The sequence below is a fragment of the Pleurodeles waltl genome, chromosome 6 (genome assembly GCF_031143425.1).
Source record: "Pleurodeles waltl isolate 20211129_DDA chromosome 6, aPleWal1.hap1.20221129, whole genome shotgun sequence".
Classification (NCBI taxonomy): Eukaryota; Metazoa; Chordata; class Amphibia; order Caudata; family Salamandridae; genus Pleurodeles; species Pleurodeles waltl.
The window spans coordinates 1,560,777,360-1,560,802,053 of NC_090445.1; the positions used below are offsets into that span (position 1 = coordinate 1,560,777,360).

General features: G+C 45.2%; 1 protein-coding gene across 1 annotated transcript; it reads right to left on the minus strand.

Moving 5' to 3' along the window:
* Positions 1–319: 319 nt before the first annotated feature.
* On the minus strand, positions 320–22,798 carry LOC138302168 (C-type natriuretic peptide 1-like). The gene is made up of 3 exons (XM_069242520.1): positions 22,658–22,798; positions 17,672–17,989; positions 320–621 (listed from the first exon to the last, which is right to left on the minus strand). The coding sequence occupies exons 1-2, from the start codon at positions 22,742–22,744 to the stop codon at positions 17,684–17,686; spliced, it is 393 nt and encodes a 130-aa protein (XP_069098621.1). The 5' UTR covers positions 22,745–22,798; the 3' UTR covers positions 320–621; positions 17,672–17,683.
* Positions 22,799–24,694: the final 1,896 nt, after the last annotated feature.

Consider the following 24,694-nt stretch of genomic DNA (forward strand, 5'->3'; position numbering starts at 1 on the left):
CGAGTAAAATGATGCTCTTTAGAAATGCCAAAAAGCAATTAAAAAAACTTCTAAAGATTATGTCAGAAAATTTGCAACTGGTGTAGGTTGTCAGATTTACCTGGAGATATGTTTACATGTCTCTGATATGCCTACATTTATGACCATGAGGGAGCGAAAATCTGCCTGCACAGATGTCACCATTTTTGTGAATCAAGCCCATTATGAACAAGTAACACACACCTTTAGTGGGACCAGCACTGTCGGATACACATCTTAACCTGATGGCATTTATGGGTGACCCAGTACACAAGCAACAAGCCCAACACCGTCTATGAAAACAAAGGTTTATTTGGACATATGTGAAAAACACATTGACATTTCTAGTTATTGCACATGTTTTTTTAAGAAGATGTATATGCGGCGAACATATGACATAAATTAATATATAAATATAAATAATTATTGAAATAAAATATACTTTCTTCAATTCAGATCAAATACATTTACAAAGAGATATCCAAGAGTCCAGGTTTACAGATGAAGCAAGTGAAGCCGTGTGGTGGGGAGCGGAGTCAGGGGTTCACAGAGACGGGCTCCATTCGTGGTATCGGCCACAGTTATTGGCTGCTTCTACTCATCCTGTCAACAGAGAGAAGATGAAGACAAAGGATGAGAACAAATGAATTCTGCAGACATCTAGTGGGAGCTACAAGCAAGCCACACGCTCCCTACGGATGTGGGATTTGAGCTAGAACGCATTCCACATTTGCGTCATTCCTAATGGACATGGCCAGGAGACATCAGTGCACCGATGCATAATATTGTCCTGTTGGTGTCACAGCACCTGCACATTGCTGCATCTCACATTTGTTTGAGTTACGTGCCTTATAACCAGGTCTTTTTGGGGATATAGTCTAGCTCTACTGATGAGAACCCAGCCTCTGTCTTCAAGGGGTTATAACGGGGGTAGCTGTTAAGTTTCAGGTAAATAAATTGATTTGCCGCCAATGGAAGTGGTACAGCTAGATCAACTGCTAGCACTAACTACATTAGGGTGTAAGGCTGCACCCCAATGTGGTCCTCTATGTGGGTGCTGGAAAATCCGTTGCCTGGATCGACAGTGGTGAGTGCCTGCTAGTTTCAATCTGGCTTAGTCAAAGGGCACAGCTTGCATGTGCGGAAATCAGTGTTAATGATGAGGACGAGGCCCTGGTTTAGACTCCCATGATCTTTTTCAGTGTTCGACTATGGGCGCTAATTTTATCCATCCAGGTGTAAACCATTGGTGGCTACCATGTGCAATTGACTGTGCCGTTGTTGGTGATTTGTTGGATAATGTAGTTCTTACCCTCATTTTTTAATTCACAATTACACACGCATGGAATAATGGCACCAACCTTGCCTACTGTGTGTCTGACAGAAATGCATACATATCTCTATCTCTATATAAGACACATGGTGGTCTGCAGCACTTAACAACATTGAAACAAATAACTAAACATTATATATCCAGTTGTGGCTGGAGTTAACCCAATCTCTAAGCAGCTGGTCATTTTGCTTGCGTGCCAAGGTCATCTGATTTTAGCAAAGGTATGCATATAAGCTCCTTTCCTATAAAAGACTATTTAATGACTTTCTGTTTATTTTTTATTTCTTTTCAGAGGTACTCTGCATGTAGATCATGCTGGTTCGTGATATGCTGATTGGCTGGCTGCACAAGTTATTAGATAAATAGAATTACTGAGGTGATTACATACTTGCCTTAAAATTCCCTGAATTCCTGGCAACACTTAGGCTTTGCCCTTCATTCAATTTTACGGTGGTGGGTACGGTTGATAGATTATTTCATGTTGTTTAGACCCTATGGGGGTCATTACAACCCTGGTGGATGGCGGTATTTTGGGGAAAGGTACTGCCAACAGGCTGGCGGTACCATCCCCCAATATATGACATTGGTGGTTTGGCTCAAGCCAAACCGCCAATGTACCACTCCATCCGCCAGGGCGGTAACAGCCACCAGGCTGGAGACTTCAGTCTCCAGCCAGGCGGCCGTCACAATCCCACACTCTGGATCATGACCCCGCCTACCGCCATGGTTTTTGCGCCAATCTTCCCGCCACGAAAACCATGGCGGTAGGCATTATCAGTGCCAGGGAATTCCTTCCCTGGCACTGATCGGGGTCTCCCCTGCCTCCCTCCTGCTCCCCAGAGTCTCCTCCCCCCTCCCCTACCCTCCCGAACCCCTTCACACTTCACACACCTACACGCGCAAGCATACACACATACACACACATACCCACATCCACCCACACATGCATACATACATACACACACACTGCAACACACACTAACATACATTATAGCACACACGCATCCACAAGACACAACATACACATACACTCACACCTATTCATTCACACAAGCATTCCACACGATCACACCCGCATGCACGCATACAAAAAGAGACACCCCCACACACACACACACACAATACACCCCACCTCCCTCTCCTGTTGCAGAACCCAACTTACTTGCTTGCAGGGGGTCCTTCGGCAGGAGACGAGACGAGGCGCTGCTGCCAGCAGCAGCATCCGCCAGTGGAACACCGCCAGGCCGTATCATGTGTCACGATACGGTCGGCGGCGTTCTCCTGGCCACCTTACCGCTGTCTGCTGCCATGACCGTAGCCGGAATTCCGCCAGCCTTCTGGCGGTATTCCGGCTACGGTCATGTTATGGTGAATGGTTGGTAGCCACAGCAACGGTCTTTTCTAGGCCGTCACCGTGGCAGTAGGTGGAATTTTCCACCAATGCTAAAATGAGGGCCTATGATTCCAATCTGGGGCTTTCAGTTAATTATAAAATGTGAATTCATAGTGTGTTAGTATTCGTTTTCCTCTTTGATACTCTTCAGAGTTAAGCAAATAAAACAATGATCTTTGAAAGGAAAACCTTGATAAGGGAACATAAGTGCCTTGTGTGACCTGGCGCCATCTGAAGGGGGCACAGGTGACACTTTTCTGCATGCACATTCACAGAATGTGTGCCAGCAACCCTGACATGTTTAACAATGGGTTTGCTGGGCAGTTTTGTGTCACTGGACACCGCTCTTCCTTTCCTGGGCTTTCTGTTTACAAACCGTGATTATCAGCTGTGTTAGCTAGAAATTGAATTAAAGCACACAAAGATTTTAACTCCCATAAAGCACTGGTTTGTTCCATGAAAACCCATGGAGGGAAAATGGGGTCTAGAGAACACAGAGTTATCTGGTCATCACCTGCATTAACCATACCTTAAGATGACAAACTACAGTCCATTTTAGGCTACTTGGGTGTAGCGAAGAGCCATAGATTTTAAGATTGGTTTGTGGTTGTTGTCATCGCCTCCACTACAAACAGGAAGCCATGAGGGACGCCCAGCTTCACACCGTAGTGCAAAAGTGAATGTGCGTTGTCTATCATAGATTTTGTACCGGAAGTATACACTTTTGTTAAATATTTATAGGCCTAGATAAAACCTAAAGATTCTCACCCTCTAGAGGTGTGCTATGCGCTACAACAGAAATGCTTTGCGTTTTTTTTCTAAGAAATAAACAAGTACATTTCCTATTCTCAATGTTTCAGGAAAGTATAGCTTTTAATGCACAACCAGGTCTTTCTATATTAGTAGGCTAGGCTTTGCATAAACACCTACTGGCATTTGTACTGATCAAGCAATGCCTGTTTGATGCAAAACAAAGCAAAGACATGCAAATATATCCAAAGGTGTTTTTACTCTGAGAAAAGGGTATCTTCAAAGAACAAAACACCTTTTGCCCTGGACAGTAAATATTCTTGCAAGACTTTGTGTTGGTTTGTGCTAGCCCAAAACCTTAGTAGATCTGGTTGTGTTGTGTTTTATCTGACATGCGGCGAGGGAGGATAATTAGCCAACTTGCCTTGATAATTCTGAATGAGCCAGGAGAAAGCAACAGTCACTGTAAACCAAACGTTTTTGAATGGCAAATTTTTAAAAGTTTTTCTCCAAAACTGAATATTTGAACTTTGAAAGTTAAGCACCATTTATTTTGAGATGCAAACTTTGGTACACCCTTGACTCCTTCTGCTGATATCTGATGCAACCTGGTGGTAACATTGTCCAACTCAGAAAGTCAATTTTGGCCTTTCATCTTTTGGACGTCCTTAGTACTATTAAGTTAAGTAAAAGGAACACCAGTTATTTAGAACAATTAGAAAAAAAGGAAAATTAAATGTTATATAAAAACGTTATTGTGGTTTATATTTGGCCTGTGGTGTGCACTATGCGCCGAGTCAATATTTCTATGAGTTCTTTATCAGTGGCGGGGCTTGTCACAAAGATTGCATTGTAAATAGCTGTAAACATCTGCTGCTCTTGAAAAGCTCTTTTCACTAAACCAGTTTTCGTTTCATGATGCATATTGTACCAGCACCCTATGGCACTGAGCTGTTTGCCATTAGAGGCCTTTGCAAGAATAGTATGAACTTGAAACATACATGTAGCTTGCTCTCTGTGGAGGAGAACTGCCAATATAGAGTGTGTGAGTAGAATAAAAGGAGACAGCCTTTTAATGAAAACATGTGTATGTGTTGATGAAGATGAATTTCATTTAAAGGATTTGGCAAAAAATAGAAAGTGGGATGATGCTGTTAGGTTTTTGCTTAAAGTCTTATTGGCTGTAAGGAGTCAGCAGCAGTTCTTTCATTTTTATTTAATATATTATTTCCAGTGCTTAATTCGAGCCTGTGGTTGCCGGTGAGGTCCACTGCGCTCATTTTTAAAAACCAACTGTTTTGTTTCCTCAACACACTTTGATCAACAGCAAGAGAGAGAAAACACAAAAGGGAGAAAGAAGTAATAAGAGAAAGACGACAAAACAGTGACAAAGGTAGAAAGGAGGGAAGAAAAAGAACGTGCGATAGTGAGATGAAGAGGCAGGGAGTGTCTAGTGGGGGTTGAAAGAAGTATGAGGTAGAATAAAGACTATGTAGTTTTGGTATTTATCACCCGAGCAAAACTTCACCCTGACACTTATTGACGCCTAGGCCCATATTTAAGAAAAGGTAGCGCATCAGCTATGATGAGCCACTTTTATTGCGCCCCCTACAGGCACCTAACACCACCATGGTTGCGCCTGATATGACGCACCATGGCAGTCGTTAACACAATAGCATCAACATTTTTGATGCTATTGTGGCACTTTGCTACACTAGCATCAACATTTTTGACACTAGTGCAGCAAAGTGCAAGGAGTCCCATAGGTTACTATGTGAGCATCATTTTAACGACCGCTCATGTATGGGCATTAAAAATGACGACATAATTGGTGCAGTGAAATCTTTTAAATTTCACTGTGACATTTTTGTAGGCCTTGTAGCGCCGGAACACCCTCCTTGCATACATTATGCCTGGTGCAGGCATAATGTGACGCAAGGGGTTACAAAGTGGCCCAATGCATGCATTGCACCACTTTCTTAATATGATGTGGCAGAAAAGGCACTTTAGCGCAGTCTTAGTACCAAAAAACTGAAGCTATGGTGGCCCTAGGGCCTCTTAAATATGCCCCTTATTATTTTACAAATTATTCACTGATTATTTTTAAAGCTCAGTCCTCAGCCCGAAAATCTTCTTGGTGCGAAAATGAACACATCTAAAAACTGAACCTCTCAAAATGTTGAATGCTGAAAAAACTAAAATATCCACCGGTCTTCAGCAGAATAATCAAGTGGTAAGTTTCTTTCTGAACCGCAAATTGTCTGGAAAAGAATGCTCTTGAATTTTAAGGGCATTCCATAACTTTGGTACCATAAATAGGAATCCAAAAGGCAGGCCACTGAAATTATGTGAAGATGTGACTGCTGCATTATTACATAATTGTAGATTTGCTGCATTTGTCACATAAGCCATGATCTGCTGTATAACGTGCAGATTTCAACAAAAAAATTGTTTCTAGCTTACACAGATCAAAAGTTACTAAAATATGATGACACAGTGGTGCTGTGCAGAGGATGGCACTTTGAAAAGGTTGAATGTTCACCTTTGAGGTGCATATTGGTGTGATGTGTTTGGGTGACAAACTTGTACTAATAAGGTGCTTAGTGTTAATGTTGAAAAATGACAAAATAATGACTGATACTATCACAAAATGTGACGCATTATGCTGCATAATTAGCATTTTATTTCTGCATAATTTAGTGAACCCTGCCACGTAATTTGGTCTTCTCTTGTCATGTAATTCCAGTGACCCTGCCAATACGGTGACCCCATGCTCATATACGAAGAATATGTCTGGCCTGAAGCAAGAGAAAGAGCCTGGAGGAAGGGTGGAGTGCTCTTGCTGGAAGTGAAACGCTTCTGCAATATAGAGCGCTGTAGTCCATAAAAGACTTTGGGCCAAATGTATCATAATGATTTTTTGTGGGCGCAAATGGCCCGATCGGCCCGTTTGTGACTGCAAAAATGCATTTTGGTATGTCTGAATTCCAATTTGAGATTTGGTAACATGTTACCAAATCGCAATTTGTAACTGAGACTTCATACCATTTCAGTATTAGGAAGGGGTTATCAAGGGCATCCCTTCCTAATACCGAGTCGCAGCAGTGTGTAGGGAAGTCTTGTGACCGAAATGCAGCCACAAAGCATTCACATTTTACCACCTACTTCTAGTACATGGTAAAATGTTCACAAATGGGAAGGGGTCCTAAGGGACCACATCCCCATTGTGAATACATGCAAAAAACGTTTTTTAAGAGGATGCAGTGGTCCCATGGACCACTGCCTACTCTTAAAAATGAAAAGAAAACTTTTCATTTTTTAAACGCATTTCGGGGCATATTTATACTCCGTTTGCGCCGAATTTGCGTCGTTTTTTTCGACGCAAATTCGACGCAAAACTAACTCCATATTTATACTTTGGCATTAGACGCGTCTAGCGCCAAAGTTCCTGGAATTAGCGTCATTTTTTTGCGTGAACACCTTCCTTGCGTTAATGATATGCAAGGTAGGCGTTCCCGTCTTAAAAAATGACTGCGATGCTATTGCGTCGGATTTATACTCCCGGGCAAAAATGACGCCCGGGAGTGGGCGGGTCTAAAAAACCTGCATTTGCGCCGGATTTTAGCGCCTGGGTCAGGGCAGGCGTTAAGGGACCTGTGGGCTCAGAATGAGCCCAGAGGTGCCCTCCCCTGCCCCCAGGGACACCCCCTGCCACCCTTGCCCACCCCAGGAGGACACCCAAGGATGGAGGGACCCACCCCAGGGACATTAAGGTAAGTCCAGGTAAGTATTTTTTTTTTTTTTTTTTTTGTGGCATAGGGAGGCCTGATTTGTGCCTCCCTACATGCCACTATGCCCAATGACCATGCCCAGGGCCCTGGGCATGGCCATTGGGCAAGGGGGCATGACTCCTGTCTTTGCTAAGACAGGAGTCATTTCAATGGGGGATGGGCGTCGTAAAAAAATGGCGCAAATCGGGTTAAGACGATTTTTTTGCCTCAGCCTGACTTGCCCCATTTTTAGACGCCCAAACGCCATTTTTCCCTATGCCGGCGCTGCCTGGTGTACGTGGTTTTTTTTCACGCACACCAGGCAGCGCCAGTCGGCTAACGCCGGCTAACGCCATTCAATAAATACGGCGCCCGCATGGCGCTTCAGAATGGCGTTAGCCGGCGCTAATTTTTTTGACGCAAAACTGCGTTAGCGCAGTTTTGCGTCAAAAAGTATAAATATGGGCCTTCATTTTTATTTAAGGGAAACAGGCTGCATTAAAAAAAAAAGATTGCTTTATTTAAAAGTAATCACAGACATGGTAGTTTGCAAAGGGTAGCAGGCAACAATCCCTGTGATTTTAGCGTTTCATAATGGGTCGCAAATTGCGACCTACCTCATGAATATTAAGGAGGTAGATCGATTTGTGAGCCCCTGGGAAATGCTAAGTGCAAATCCTGGAGTTTCATACATTCAAATAGTGATTACCTATTTGCGGTTCGCAGAATCTCGCAAATAATTAATCGCAAGTCCAAATATTGATACGCCTGTCCCTATGTCCACTAGTCAAAGTCAAAAAAACCTCCATCACACAGTCTGTCAGTGCGAGCTTCTGAGACGTGGTCATGTTTCCTGAGTCGTGCAATCTTCCGCACTGTAAAGTTTTGAATTCTTTGCAGTTTTAAAACAAATGTCTATAGCAGACGTAGCGAGCCACCATATTGTCGTGGAAATATCGACCTCTATTTGTATCACAGTGATTACATCAAGGGCCAATAATAGCCTGCAAGGTAAAGAGAAGTGGAGCTTAGTTCAGTAAATCTATACTTACTGATATATACTTATGCTAAGAATAGTAAACCTATACTTAAGTATATATGGTTACTTAACATCATTTTTGTAATTGATACAGTGTATGTAATATTTTTCAATCAAGATGTAGTGACATACAACTCACCATCACATTGAAGTACATTTCTGCGAGACGAAATGGAAGAATCTTATCCAAGATGTTGAGCGACAAAGGTGACCTGCTTGTTCGTAGTCCTGGTCGAGGATTATATGTACTGGCCTTATTCAGAGATTGGCAGACAAGATAATGCATCACAAATGTGGTGGATGCACCGTTGCTGTATTACAAGTACATTATAGCCTATACCACTTGTCATACAGCGGGGGATGTCCGCTAACTTTTGATGGAGCATACAATCCCCGAAACTCTAAATAAAGCCCCAAGACTGGAATGTTTAGAGGGGGCTACCTCGCGCTTTTTAGCCCACCAGCTCTAACCATGCTCGCATAATGAAGGACGGACTCACAAATGGCATGATATTTCATACAGGATACAGTATAAAACAAATGCCACTGAGAATAATAAAGATGATTGTTCGTTCACAGCTTCTAAAAAGAAAAAGTGATCTGTCTTTTAAACCATTAGTTTAAGAGTAGTGATAAAATTAGGCACTACAAGGAAACTCTGATGCCCTGACCTCCCAGAAATATGCCCCAAACATTAAAGCAGGGTGTAATGCAACCCATTAATGAATGGACCAACCGGGGTAATATTAACCTATAGGCGGTGGTCACAGGCTCATAGAAAGAAGCGGCCTGATTTTATCCTACGGCCCTCTGTTGTTTTATCGGTCTTCATCACCATGGATAGCTCCAGAGGCTGACGTTCTTCATACCGAAAATCTGTGAGAGGTCATTACGTTCACAAAAATACCATTCCTGTGATGGAACGCGTCCACGGTTCAGCTAATCATGTTACCCCATCCTCACAGAAGCTCAAAGCACTTCAAAATTATTTATGACCTGATTTTCTTTTAATTTTTCTGTTATACGGTGAAGGTTTTCCTGCTACCCAGGGGGTGCCTGAGTATTGTCCAGGTGTTTTTATGGTTCAAAGGGGAGAAAAGAGAATCCCATATTTAGGTTCATCCTGTAAGCATTATTAGTTTGTGTTTTCAAGGTGCCTGGATATTCTTGGACCTCCACAATCAGGGTAGGGGCTACGGAAAAGCATTCTGGGTCTATATTTTGATTTGTTATGACTGTGGACAGCATCTTCTATTAGTCCTCTAGTAGCCTCTGCTCTTGTGAGCTCGCAGGAGTGTGTGGTTTTGTTTTATATGATCACTGATCAGGTTTCCCATGGCCTTCTGCAGCTTCACAGTTGACGGAGAGCAGGGGACCCAGCATATTAACACCCATATTTATACATTTTTAGCGCTGCATTTGCGCCGCTTTTTGACGCAAAAACGGCATAAACTTACAATAGTATTTTGCAAGTTTGCACCGTTTTTGCGTCAAAAAATTATGCAAATGCGGCGCTGAAAAAGTATAAATATGGGCATAAATATCTACAAACCTGAATACTGATGCAATAATCACCAGCACTGAACCTCAACGCTGCCACTAGGTGGTCACTTGTTGTCTGAGGCCATTAATTGACACTCACAGTACAAGATGCTGATGCTGTTATGGCCTCCTGGTCAATGTCCATCCAAAAGGAAGGCGGGCGGGGCTGGGGGATAAAACAAAAATAAAATATACATTTAAAAAAAAAAACATACCTGAACGTCGCTGCCGCTCTCCGCTGCACTGTAGGCTCCCAGCCTGCCCTGAGGCCAATCATGACACTGCTCAAAGCAACGTTATGATTGGCTGGAGCACCCTGGCTGGGCACTCCAATGAAGACTGGGAGCCTGGGACGGCTCTCTCCAACTCGCAACACAGTGCCAGTTTGGAGAGAGCCCTTGTGCGCATGTGTGTTTGGCCGGCCTGAGACGGTCGGCCAAACATACATGCGGACTGAGGGGAGTGCTCTGTGCACTCCCCTCACTGCTCGTCACCCCTATGGCCCCACCCCCTTTAAAAATAAAACAATAATAAACCAGTTTATCATCGTTTTATATTTAAAGGTTTGCAACTCCTGCTGCTGGCATGGTTGGTGACGCTCCTCTGCCCTCACGGAGGAGGCACCCCTGGCCTCACTCATCATTTCCTGATACACAGGCGTCCACTTCCTTCCTTCCGCTTCTTCCAGAATAGAGCACTTCTGCCCCACTTCTGATTATCTGCAGAAAAGTCAGTGGTAAAAACCCTGAACATCCTCAGACCTTCCTTCAAGTGGTCAGCACCAGCAATACCCAGGCTCAATAGACCCGATGCACTGCATCCCCATCACTGGTTGCTATGCAACCAGGCTGGAATCAGCAGCATCGCCTAGTGATCAGGTGGACGCTACCAACCACAAACTATCATTTCAGTGTGCTTGGGGAGGTATCAGAATTGAGTTAAGGAAGAGGTCACTTTCTTTGGCAGCCAAACTACGGAAGAAAGGAATTAAGAAGGATGTCTTAATATGTCTAGTCAGGAAGCATCTCTAGTGTATGTAAATGAATAGTGTCTGTAAAGCAGAGGTCCGGATAATGTACCAGTTTTTAACACATTATCAGCAGAATCCAGAAATAACTTGCTGTTCTGCGGATTATAGCCAGCAGGAGTTTGGTGCCAGTTAGTATGCGCTGGTAGAGATCCAGATAACATGTGCCAGATTTAGGTTTATGACTAGCAGAGATCTGTACGGGTGGTGTTAATGTGCCAATCTTATGCATGCGAAAATTGGGGATATGTTGTCCATGTCCATTTAACATGCATCAGTCTTGGGGGTTTGGCAGACAGTGATGTGTGGTAGAGGGCAAACAGGTCATGTACAAGCCTTGGGTGTATGACTGACAGGATGTGTGGTGGCGGGCACACAACATTTATGACTGACAAGGATGTGCAGTATCTGCCCTGTGTGATCTGTAACTCGGTATCTGCCCTGTGTGAGCTGTACCTCGGTATCTACCCTGTGTGAGCTGTACCTCGGTATCTGTCCTGTATCAGCTGTAGCTCCGTCTCTGTCCCGTGTGAGCTGTAGCTCAGTATCTGTCCCGTGTGATCTGTAACTCGGCATCTGTCCCGTGTGATCTGTACCTCGGTATCTGTCCTGTGTGATCTGTAACTCGGTATCTGCCCTGTGTGATCTGTAACTCGGCATCTGCCCTGTGTGAGCTATACCTCGGTATCTGTCCTGTATCAGCTGTAGCTCCGTCTCTGTCCCGTGTGAGCTGTAGCTCAGTATCTGTCCTGTGTGATCTGTAACTCGGCATCTGTCCCGTGTGAGCTGTAACTCGGTATCTGCCCTGTGTGAGCTGTAACTCGATATCTGCCCTGTGTGAGCTGTACCTCGGTATCTATCCTGTGTGACCTGTAGCTCGGTCTCGGTCTCGTGTGAGCTGTAGCTCAGTATCTGTCCTGTGTGATCTGTAACTCGGCATCTGTCCCGTGTGAGCTGTAACTCGGCATCTGTCCTGTGTGAGTTGTAGCTCCGTCTCTGTCCTGTGTGAGCTGTAGATCCGTCTGTGTCCTGTGTCATCTGTAGCTCCGTCTGGGCCCTGTGTCATCTGTAGCTCGGTATCTGTCCTGTGGGAGTTGTAACTGTAACTCGGCGTCTGCCCTCTCTGAGCTGTAACTCGGTATCTCTCCTGTGTGAACTGTAACTTAGTATCTGTCCTGTGTGACCTGTAACTCGGTATCTGTCCTGTGTGAGCTGTTGCTCCATCTCTGTCCTGTGTGAGCTGTAGCTCAGTCTGTTCTGTGTGATCTGTAGCTGGGTATCTGGTCTGTGTGAGGTGTAACTGTAACACGGTGTCTGCCCTGTATGAGCTGTAACTCGATATCTGCCCTGTGTGAGCTCTACCTCGGTATCTTCCCTGTGTGAGCTGTAACTCGGTATCTGTCCTGTGTGATCTGTAGCTCGGTAGCTGTCTTGTGTGAGTTGTAGCTTCGTCTCGGTCCCGTGTGAGCTGTAGCTCAGTTTCTGTCCTGTGTGATCTGTAACTCGGTATCTGCCTTGTGTGAGCTGTACCTCTGTATCTGTCCTGTATGAGCTGTAACTCGATATCTGCCCTGTGTAAGCTGTACCTCGGTATCTATCCTGTGTGATCTGTAGCTCCGTCTCGGTCCCGTGTGAGCTGTACCTCGGTATCTGTCCTGTATGAGCTGTAGCTCCGTCTCTGTCCCGTGTGAGCTGTAGCTCAGTATCTGTCCTGTGTGATCTGTAACTCGGTATCTGTCCCGTATGAGCTGTAACTCGGTATCTGCCTTGTGTGAGCTGTAGCTCGGTATCTGTCCGGTGTGAGCTGTAGCTCCGTCTGGGCCCTGTGTGATCTGTAGCTCGGTATCTGTCCTGTGTGAGTTGTAACTGTAACTCGGTGTCTGCCCTCTCTGAGCTGTAACTGTAACTCGATGTCTGCCCTCTCTGAGCTGTAACTCGGTATCTCTTCTGTGTGAACTGTAACTTAGTATCTGTCCTGTGTGACCTGTATCTCGGTATCTGTCCTGTGTGAGCTGTTTACTCCATCTATGTCCTGTGTGAGCTGTAGCTCAGTCTCTGTTCTGTGTGATCTGTAACTGGGCATCTGGTCTGTGTGAGTTGTAACTGTAACGCGGTGTCTGCCCTGTATGAGCTGTAACTCAGTATCTGTCCTGTGTGAGCTGTAGGTCAGTCTCTGTTCCGTGTGATCTGTAGCTCGGTATCTGTCCTGTGTGAGTTGTAACTGTAACTGTAACTCGGTGTCTGCCCTCTCTGAGCTTTAACTCGGTATCTCTTCTGTGTGAACGGTAACTTAGTATCTATCTGTCCTGTGTGACCTGTAACTCGGTATCTGTCCTGTGGGAGCTGTTGCTACATCTCTGTCCTGTGTGAGCTGTAGCTCAGTCTCTGTTCTGTGTGATCTGTAGCTGGGCATCTGGTCTGTGTGAGTTGTAACTGTAACGCGGTGTCTGCCCTGTATGAGCTGGAACTCAGTATCTGTCCTGTGTGAGCTGTAGGTCAGTCTCTGTTCTGTGTGATCTGTAGCTCGGTATTTGTCCTGTGTGAATTGTAACTGTAACTGTAACTCGTTGACTGCCCTCTCTGAGCTTTAACTCGGTATCTCTTCTGTGTGAACGGTAACTTAGTATCTATCTGTCCTGTGTGACCTGTAACTCGGTATCTGTCCTGTGGGAGCTGTTGCTACATCTCTGACCTGTGTGAGCTGTAGCTGGGTATCTGGTCCGTGTGAGTTGTAACTGTAACTCGGTGTCTGCTTGCATGAGCTGTAGCTTAGTATTGCGAGCTGAAGCTCAGTATCTGTCCTCAGTGCCTGTATCTCAGTAGAAATCTTGAGTAGCTAGCTTGAGTTTGAAACATGGGCGGTGGGGTTTGCGGTGCCGCTCTGGAAGCCTCCCTGCATGTTGAGTGTCTTCCCCTGTAGTATTATGTTACTTACCATATGGTACCTGCGAAAGTCAGAACTGAATCTCTCCCAGTCCTCGAGAGAGCCCGCTGGCTGCCAGTCACCAGTGAGTATTTTCAGTGTCATGGCAGACGCGACCGTCCACTAAACGACCCTGGCACCTAACCAAGCAAGTATGCCAAAGATCAAACGGGTGAGTGCTGAGGGAGTGGTAAGGCTGCCAAAACCCAGACAAAGTTGTTGAGAAATGTTGGAAATCTTTTCAATTTTATTTTAAATCCACCAACACACAGGATTTAAAGTCTTGTATTTCTGTGTGTGTTGGCTAAGGCCTGCTGACTATGTCAAGGGTCAAGCGCTGTGCAGATGATGTAAGAAATGGACGTGCTCCCGGCACGGGGCAGTGTATGCAATAGTTTTCTTTCTACAGGTTACATCCTCGGATTGCTGGCTGTCTCCGAAAGCCCCCGACAATACTCCCAAAACCGGGCATTAAAAACTGACCTTAACTTTCCTTCCCTTGAGTCCACTCCTTTCTTTTTTCAGTGACCCTCTTCTTACCTTCCATCCTCTGTATGCCTTCTCTGTCTGATTATAACCTCCTCTGGGCCTTAATCTTTCTTGTAAATCTGCATAACGCTGACAACTCATTGCATAGATCCCAAGCACACCTTCTTTAAAACCCTGTCCCTACAGCCTAACACTATCTGATCTCACCAAGCATTCACCTGAAGCCACCCAGCCTACAAGAAAGATCACACCAGCCTGCTATTAATATAATCCAGCACAAAGTAACTGGAGTAGCCAAATGTAATATATTGTTGAGGGCACATGATCACTCACAATAATTAATAATACCCACTGTATTAACCACTAACTTGGGTCTTGGAGTAGCGTGCTACTCGCCATACAGCACTTCAATGCCTCGTCACGGTAGTAAGCGCTATATGGATGCAGTTACAATAAAATGTGCAGCAGGGTGGCCAACTCACAACTGCAATTGCAACTATCACAACTGGCAATGTCCAAGATGTTGAGTTAAACAGTCACATTCTTTTGTTACACATGGCGTGAACTGAACACCCACTGGTTAGAAAAGGCCATGCACTGAACACCCCCTGGTTACACATGGCCATGCACTGAACTCCCACCTGTTACCCATGGTCCTGCACTGAACCCCCATCAGTTACACATGGTGGTGCACTGAAATCTCACCGGTTACACATGGTCGTGCACTGAACACCCACCAGTTACATATGATCGTGCACTGAACACAAACTGGTTACACATGGTCGCGAACTAAACTCCCACATGCACTGATCTTCCACTGGTTACACATGGCTGTGCAATGAACTCCCACCAGTCACACATGACCGTACACTGAACTCCCACAAGTTACACATGATTGGGCACTGAAATCCCACCGGTTACAAATACTCGGCAACTGAACTCCCATCAGTTACACATGGCCGTGCACTGAACTTCCATGGTCATACATGATTGTGCACTGAATTCCCACCGGTTGCAAATGGTCGTGCATTGAACTCCCACCGGTTACACATGACCCGCACTGAACCCCCACCGGTTACACATGATTGTTCACTGAACTCCCAATGGTTACATGATTGTGCACTGAATTCCTATCGTGTTGGGCAGGAAGCCAAAATAGCAACAGAAAACGGTGGTACTTTACCCTCATCAGATTTATTCACCAGTGGCCTTTCCACGGTGGGGGTAGGAATGCCAGAGCATCCAGGGTAATCGCCAACCCAGAGCCAAGCCAGGTCCGGCTTGGCTCTAAGAACGAAACAATCTTAATGTGAATGCTCTCACTGTCTGTCATTCTCCCTCCATCTCGCTCCCATTGTCTGCTCTCGCCCTTTCCCCTCTGCCTCTCTTCTATGTCCTCAGTCTGCCCCCTCTCTCTCTCTGTCTTCACACCCTCGACCTCCCTCCTCTATGTTTCCCTCTCTTTCTCTTCCACCTTTTCTCACTTTCTTTGACTCTAGTTACCTGTGTCCCACTATCTCTATTTCCGCCTGCCTTTCTCCTGTCTCTCTCTCTCTCTATCTCTCCACCCTGCCCTGCGCTTCCCTTTTCAAAGACAATGCCTCCAGCCAGTCCTCTTCCTACACAGGGGCCAAAGACAGCCCCTTCACAGACACCTTCCTGCACAAAAACAATCTTCAATGGTGATTTGTTCTTTCAATGTGTGCTGCAGAGTGCAGCACACATAGAAAGAGCAAGAAGCGAGGAGAAATGAAAGCACTTCTCCTTGTTGAGACATGGTAACTCCACCTCTGGGGTGGTATTAGTTTTTGGCGCAGGGGCAGTGTCAAAATGCAAAGGGTGTTGCTGTGGAACGCAGCGCCCTGCATGCCCCTTCCGCGCAAAGTTCCATGCCTGAAGGGGCCGTATTTACAGGGTGGCGTTAAGCCACTACAAGTAAACTATGCCACCTTGTAACTATGGCGCAGTGCACAGAGCCACCAGTGTCACAAAAAATGATGCTCCAGTGGCGCTAGGGACTTGTAAATATGCCCCTCTGAGTAGAGGTACCAGCACTTCTGTATTTTAGAAAGGACTGGCTGTATCCAGGGGACCAGGAGAAAGATGTTATAATGCACTAGAGGGATGCAGGCGAGGCATACGCTACAAAGTCTGTCTCTGCTCACTTTTGGCTTGAGAGCTCTGGAGGTTCTTGGGATCAGTCAGACATTTGAGCCACTCATACTCCATAGTAGTTAGAGAGAGACTCATCCCAAGTTCAGCGGTTCATCCCAAATTGGAATAAATTGGTGTTTGTGTAGGCAGGGCCGCTTTAGCGCTGGTAGCGCCCTGTGCGACAATCTTTTTTGGTGCCCCCTCACCCCATGACCACCTCCTCGGATTCCCTCACTACCACCCAGCAAATGTGCCTCTCATCTCTCCATAGCCCCCTTTCACATAGATTCATTTGTTTTAAAACACTTGTAAAGGCTGTCTTTAAAAATCCACTCAGCTATCCACATAAAATATGGTTCTGTTCTTTGCAGCAGGCATATTATCCCCCTATGCTAATGTATGGCGAGACAAAGCTGCGCTAGACAAAGCTCCCATCTCTCTCCCTAGCAGGAACATTAATCACAAGAGTTATTTGGCATTTCAATTGCTTCCTGAAGGCTGGACACACAAGGAACTTTTCAGCAGGTGCTTTTAAATCGCGAGTTTCAGAAGTTAATTGCTAAACACAGCGCCCCCTGAGGTCAGCGCCCCCAGTCCAGGTCAGCACCCGGTGCGGCCGCACCGCCCTAAAGCCGGCCCTGTGTGCAAGGGTTGGATGCAAATTGTGCGCAAAAGTGTGTGTGTTGGGGGTGGGGGGGTGTCTTCGTATTATTACTTGAAGGGATGTTTGTGAGGAAAACAGTCCTGAAAGGGGAATCCTTTTCCCTATAAAAGATCAGGAAAACCGAAGCAGCACCTTATTTCGACCCCCGACTGGGGTGCTTGAAACTGATATGTAAACCCACCCGGGGCGACCATGTGACGGTGCAAAAATTGTATTTCCCCAGACGGTTTTGTCGTCCAAAAATTCGCAACGCCTTTAAAGGACCAAGTGGCAGTAGCGACCACTGGCCGGGCAACGTTAACATATAACAAATACCATATAGTGAAATGTGGTAAAGGAGATGCGGTATTTACACCTATGTAAGCGCACGTTTTACCGCAGGGCTTGGGGTAATAACCTGTAAATACAACACTCCTAGCACATCTTCCGGGTTTATTAATATGATGAGCATATCAGGTTATTTTGTACATTAATCCCATGCACCCTAAATTGAGGCCGTTCTCCCTGGACTGGAACCAAAAATGACAACTCCCTCTCTCAAATGACCAACCCTTGCACCCCAAACTCACCAAAGCACCCAGTTAGCACCCTAAGCCACTCAGCGACCCGATTCTGTCGAGTTTGACTCCGAAGCATCCCCGGTAAAGGCCCTTTTTACTCCGTCCTCGGTACCTCCTGGACGAGCCCACGAGGTCGCTGAAGAGCCTCTGGAGGGCTTGGTCGTTCATGGATGGACCCTCGGGCTGGTCCCTGGAGCCCCGCGCCCACTGCAGCTCAGAATCCTGGGGCTCCAGGGCACCGGTGGTCACCGCGTCCTCTCTGTCGCGATCAACCTCTTCCGATCCGAGGGTGTGCTCAAAATCCTCATCCAGTAATCGCGACAGGCTCTGAAAAGCAAGGGTTGGCATTGGTTATTAAAAGAGCAATGAGCTTTGGTGGATCATGCAGCCTGGTATACTTTATAACCTGGTTTATCATTTTTCCTGAAAAATAAATTTCCTCCAACAGACCACTGAACAAGGCACAACAGATAAAAGTAAACAAGTGTCCGATTTACCACATATATATGGGTAGAGAAATGTATCCACAACGTCTAGTAGTAAACAGAAATATAGTGATGGTGCAGTTATTCTCCAGGTGGGAACACACTGGGCGTGACAGCAACATTTACAAAGGATAACGTGCTGTTATAAAGTGGACAGTAGAGATGTGATGGCGAAAATATTATTAAACGGAGATTCCTCAAGAAGTGATAGTTGTGTTAAGAGGAGCAGCATTTCTGAGACGATGGCTCGGATACCAATAAGAAGGGATGTGCATCAGGTTCCTCGAGATGTGAGGAGGGCCACAAAGCGATGGCTTGTTGATGGTACCTTGAGGCATTGAAGAGGGAGGTGATGATGTGCCAAAGGTGCTAGGTTACTGCTCTGATATGAAAAACCACACACCTTAGTTTCCCCAAATACCTAACACAACTGTTCACACTGACCAAGAAGAAAAAAAAACACATGCTCCAACAAAAGCACCAAATTCTCTGAAGCCAAATGGAGAAGGGAAAGTCTTGGAGGTACACAACTCACCACAGCAGGTACAGAAGTGCGGAACATGCTTCAACCTTCGAGTAAGGAAACCTCATCCCTCAAGACTACCAAAGCCAGGCTGAAAATGCACCCAATGACTAACATCTCTCTTGGTATCAATGTATCTTAAGTCATTCTGTAATATTCTTTTTCTTCTCCCTTTAAATAATATGTAAGTGTACCGGAGTAATCATTACGAATTTCAGCTTTGCTGTCGAGAGATCTGTAAACAGATCTCCTCTCCTTATCTGTCTGTACCTTATTTATAATTTTGTATGGTTGCAAGTGACTCTCGGATCAGCTATTGCGCTCTTGTACCCTTTTCCTGTTGATCTTAACCTTCCTCTCCATTCCAGACTTCCAGTTCCCCCTTTTATGTGCCTTGAAACTAGACTTTTCTAGAATATATTACACATAATCAATAAATACATACAAATACACATTTTGGAAAAATAGTTGAAGATGTTGTAAGGGCATGAAAGTGGGTATCTGGTAGAGTTGGCAGGTGAAAGTGTGTTTGCTGGTCTTAGAAGAATGGATGAAGGTGTATCTTTCTGATTAGGAAGGCAGATGACGGTGTTCATTGAGTTTTGCTAGAGAATGTAAAAGTGCATCTTTTCATCTTCGAAGGGCCAAGGAAGATTTGTAATTTGGTCTTTGCAGATGGCTGAAGTTGTGCTTGGTGGTCTTGAAAGGTCTTGTGATGATAGAACTAATTTTGTCAGGGCAGGTGGATGTATGTTTTTGCCATAGATAGGAAGGTGAAGGTATTTCTGGTCATGTAAGAACGCTTGATGGTTTCTACGAGTAGGTGAAGGTGTGTCTGGTCATAGACAAACATGAAGAGGTGTGTGTGTTGTCCTAGAACTGAGGTGGCAGTGTGTTGTGTCACTGAGCAGGTGGGTGAAGATGTGTTTTTATAATTGAAGAGCTAGTGACGATGTGTTTGAGCGTAGAAGAGTAGGATTGTCTTTGGGAATTCAAAGGGCAGGTCATGATGCACTATCTGGAATATCAGATAAAGTGTGTTTGTGGATGTAGTAAGGGTAGATGCATGTGTTTTTGGACCTGAGAGGTCAGATGAAGGTGTCTGATCCTTGAAGGCAGGTGACCATGCATCCATTCCATGAAGGCACAGGGGAAAGTGTGCCTGGTCTTAGAGCAACATCTAGAGGATCGTTTGTTGTGCTAGACATGCGAGTGACTGTGAGCTTTGCTATTGGACAGGTGGGTGAAGGTGTTTTTGTATAGCGTGAGGTGCGTTGTCTGTAATCATAGATACATGTGTGCTTGCTGGTATAGAAAAGGTAGGTTAATATGTGCCTGTTGTACCTGTAGGTTCAGGTGAAGGTGTCTGATCCTCGAAGGCAGGTGAGGGTGTGTCCAATCCTAGAAGACAGGTGAAGGTGTGCCTGGCCTTACAAGGACGTGTAGAGGTGTGTGTTTGTGCTGGACATGAAATGAGTGAGTTTTTTGGCATTGGACAGGTGGGTGGAAGTGCTATTGAGCAAGAGAGAGCTAGTGAAGGTATGCCTGACACTAGAAGAGTAGGACTGTCTTTTGGTGTTCGAAGCTCAGGTCAAGGCGCGTTATCTGTTTGCTGGTGAAAAAAGGCCATATGCATATATATCTGGTGGACGTGGAGAGTCAGATGAAAGTGTTTAATTTTCGAAGGCAGGTGATGGTGCAGCCAACCCTAGAAGGCAGGTGAAAGTGTACCTGGTCTTAAAAGGACGTGTAGAGGTGTGCTTTTTGTGTTAAACATGCACGTGGCTCCGTGTGTGTTGGTGTTGAACAGGTAGATGAAGGTGTTTTTGAATAGTGAGAGCTGGTGCACTTCTGTCTATGTGCTAGAAGTGCAGGAATGTCTTTTGGTGTTGGAAGACAAATGAAGGTGCGTTGTGTGGAATCGTAGATGCAACGTGTTTGCTGGTGTAGGAAGGGTAGATGCATGAGTGTCTGTTGCACCTGTAGGGTGGATGATCCTCGAAAGCATCTGATGGTGTAGCCAATCCTAGAAGCAAGGTGAAGGTGTGTCTGGTCTTAGAATGTGGGGATGTGTGGTTCTTGTGCTAGACATGCATGTGGCTGTATTTTGGCATCGGACGGGTGGGTAAAGGTGTTTTCGGTCAAGGGAAAGCTGGTGGAGGTGCGTTTGATTCTATAATAGCAGGGCTGTTTTAGGTATTTTGCAGGTAGATGAAAGTGTGTCATCTGGAAGGGCAACAAAGGTGTGTTTGTTGGTATAGGTAAGGCAAGTGGACGTGAGCCTGTTGTTATGGGACGGTCATGGGAAGTGTGGTGTCCGATCCTAGTATGCAGGTGACAATGTGTTGTTTGATATTTCACGGCCGGATAAAGATGCGTATTTTGAAAGTGCAGGTGCAGATGCTTCTATTTATGAGAGGTTGATGTAGGTACTTTCAGAATTTGAGGTCAGGATATTGGTTACGTGCTTTGGAAATGAAAAGTCAGTGTTGGTCTTGGAAGGGAACGTTAAGGTGTGCCAGATGGGTTTATAGGACAGATTAAGGAGTGTTTATTAGTGTGGAAAGGACTTTGGATGACGGTTTCTTGACTTGAAGTGCAGGTGTAGTTGTGCTTACTATATCTTACTATATCTTGAAAGAACAGGTGGTCTAGTCCTAAGAAGGGTGGTACCCTATGTATCTGTTAGTCAAAGGGGAACTCGTGAAGTGGTCTCTGGTAGATAAGAGCCATCTAAGGTGTTACTGTTCCTAGCTGGACATATGAAGGTGTATTTGGTCTTGGAATTGCAGGTGAAAGGTGAATTATAACTTTAAAGTAGTAGATGAAGGTGACTGCTGGTTTTGGATGAGCAGGCATGGGAGTTGACTGGTCTTGAATAGATAGGTTAAGGCGTCTTTTGATTCAGGAAGGGCTAGTTAATGTGTTTTTAGTCCCATGGGTAGTTGGAGGTGTTTGTTGGTTTTTGAAGAACTAGTGAAGGTATATTTTGGTTTTAGGAGGGTAGGCCAAGGTGTTCATTGCTGGTGGATGGACAGGTGAGGATGTCAGGTTTCTCGTGGATGGCAGATGAACATATGGTGTCCCAGTAGAACGTCTCTCCTCGTGCCAGGTGGGATTTCTTGCTTTTGATGGATTCGCTGACACTAGCTTTTTTTAAATGCAGAATGACAATAATGAAATGTCCCTGTAACTAATGACAATCAATTCGATGATTCACCCATCTTCAGCAGACATTTTCTTTGTTTTTTTTTAATTGAGCGAAGGTACAGCTTCACTCACCAACACACTCCCTCCCCGCCTCTTTCTCCCCCCTAACACGATAATTATTATCCCGCCGTTTCTCTAAAGTGATAACGAGAAATTCCGGAAAGTGTCACATTGAAATTAATAAGTTGGCGATCATCTTGACAGCCGTGTACACTCACTGGCAGCAGGACTAATTCGTCAGTGTTTCGACAGTACAACTGAAAACGTAGCCCGCACCAATCCACTTTTCCCCTCTTGTGTGCTCCACCACCCCGCCCAGAGGAAAAGATGTTGTTAAGTGGTTCATCCAACAGACCTGGGTTTAAATCCCGGCATCCCTATTAAACCAAGTAGTGTGATTCGTGGCAGATTGATTTTACCTTCCTGCGCCTCGGTTCATTGCTTTGCCATGTACAGAAAATACATAGACATGTAGGTTTATGCTATAGTATGTACATATACATTTAAAATATTAACTACAAAAAGGTACATTTTTACAATTTCTGTTTTTTATTTTATCCCCCATGGACAATTGCCCTGAAATACACCAAAAAATGGCCAAAAACACATACAAGGGTTCCTGCTTTGGAATCACACACCCATCAGAATCCCCAAATACATGTTCTGAGATCCCCGGGTTTGATCCTCGAAGAGGTTTCTACAGGCATTGCCCGGCGGGTTAGAGGAGGAGAGATCTTGGGTACCGGCACCTGCAGTGCTGCAGAGGATGCTCCCTACCTGCAGGTTGGAGAGGGGCTTGGCTCGTGTCTGCTCCTGGCCCAGGAGCAGCAGCAGCAGGAACCCGCAGCAGGCAAGCTGTCTCATTTCCGCGCCTTCTTTTCCTAAGCTGGATGTCTCTTCTTCGTGGTGCTCTCTCGTCTTCTGCTGTAATGTTGGCCTCTCTCTGAACGCAGATGCCTTTATAGTCCACTACCCCTCCCTGCTCCCTCATAGAAGACCCACACCCCCAATGCCTGCCCCCTCAGAGCGCCCTAAAGGAGGGGTGGGCTCCGTGAAAAAACAGGCTGATGCTTTAAGCTTTCAGCACGCCACAGGGAATGAAAAATGACTTCTTCTCTCATAAGGTTTTCTCTTTTCTTTTTTCTGTTTTCGAGCATGGTGAAGGAATCCCAATTTAACTTAATCAGATAAGGAAGAAAGGTCTCCTGAAAACTATGCAATAGCATGTTGTTAAATAGAATATCATCGATTTAATTCTGTTTACGGGTTATTATGCAGTGTGGTATTAAGTAGGCTCTATTTTTTCGAGAATTATTGGAAAGCTCAGTTGTTCTTTGCACCGGCTTCAGTACTTCTCAGTGAATGTCATTCTCTGCGCTATTATGCCACAGCATCAAGTCGTGCGAGACGAAATATGCGCGGAGACAGTGTTCCTAAAGTGAGATGGGGAAACGCGTGATCTGGTTAAAAACTATTCTGACAATAGTGCATGGGACGTTTTAAATGCAGGCGCTCTTCCCACCTCTGCACCTTCGCCTAGAGGCAGGGACCATGTTCTTCAGTGCACTGTGGCACAAAGGAAGATGTTTTTCTCTTAAAATTAGGTTGTATTTATTAGGAAGGAAGAGGTTTCTGAAACCGGGGCTGATTACTACATATAATTTGTATCTACGGTGTTCAATGTGCCCTGAGCGCGAACCTACGGCCCTATTTTGAGTGAGGTAAATCTGAAACCAGGCACAATATTTGGATGTAATGTCGAATCAGAGATGCTGTGCGAATTGCACTCAGACCCCGGGTTCTACAATTCTCTCGACGTGATATTGGAAGGCATTGGTCGAAACAGCGCGCGTTGGGTAATACCGTGCGGTATGCTTGTTGCGAAGGACTTTGTCAAAAAATGTGGGGCCAGACTTACAAGGCCCTAGCGCCTCATAGCGCCACTCTTGTGTCATTTTTTTGACGCTAATGTGGAATTAAGGAGGCCAGTCTCATTCGCCATATTTACAAAGTGGTGCAATGCAGGCATTGTGTCACTTTTTAACTCCTTGCACCACATTATGGCTGCGCCAAGTATAATGTATGCAAAAGGAGCATTCCCACGCAGGGAGGCCTGTAAAAATGGCCCAGTGAAATTTACAACATTTCACGGTGTCATTTTTAGCGTAATTTTTAACGCCTGCCTTAGACAGGAGTTAGAATGACAAGCCCATTTTTTTCAATGGGCCTCCCTTTACTTTGCAGGATTAGCGCCACAATTTGTGGTGCTAATGCTGCAAAGTACCACAATAGCGTCAAAAATCTTTGACACTATTGTCCTAATGTGCGCCATATTGTAAATAACACACAGTGTTATTAGGGGGGCGCTAGAAAAGTGGAGTATCAAAGCTGAAGCACCATTTTCTTGTAAATATGGGCCATGGCGTGTCGCATAGGGGTAAACAGCATTAGACTCAAAAATGTGGAAGCAGAAATACGATGGAGTGTGATAACAGGATGTCCCTTGTGTGGGTTTTATGCTCTATGTTTCCCTGCGGTTCTGGGTGCGGCTGTTAATCACTTCTGGCTGCAGTGTCAGAGGACAGGCTACTCCGTCACAATGTGACAGATATCCTATTCACCTTATTACGAATGCCACAAGATATAGTGCACCTATAATACAAAGGATGGACTATCTGCCACACTATGATGGAGTAACCCGTCTGCTGAACTCCAAATTAGGCCCCAAATTCTTACCTAGGAGTAATGAGATTATACACAGCAGAGTAATGTCAAGTCTTAGTGGGGGAGTATGCTTTACCCTGAATCCCACGA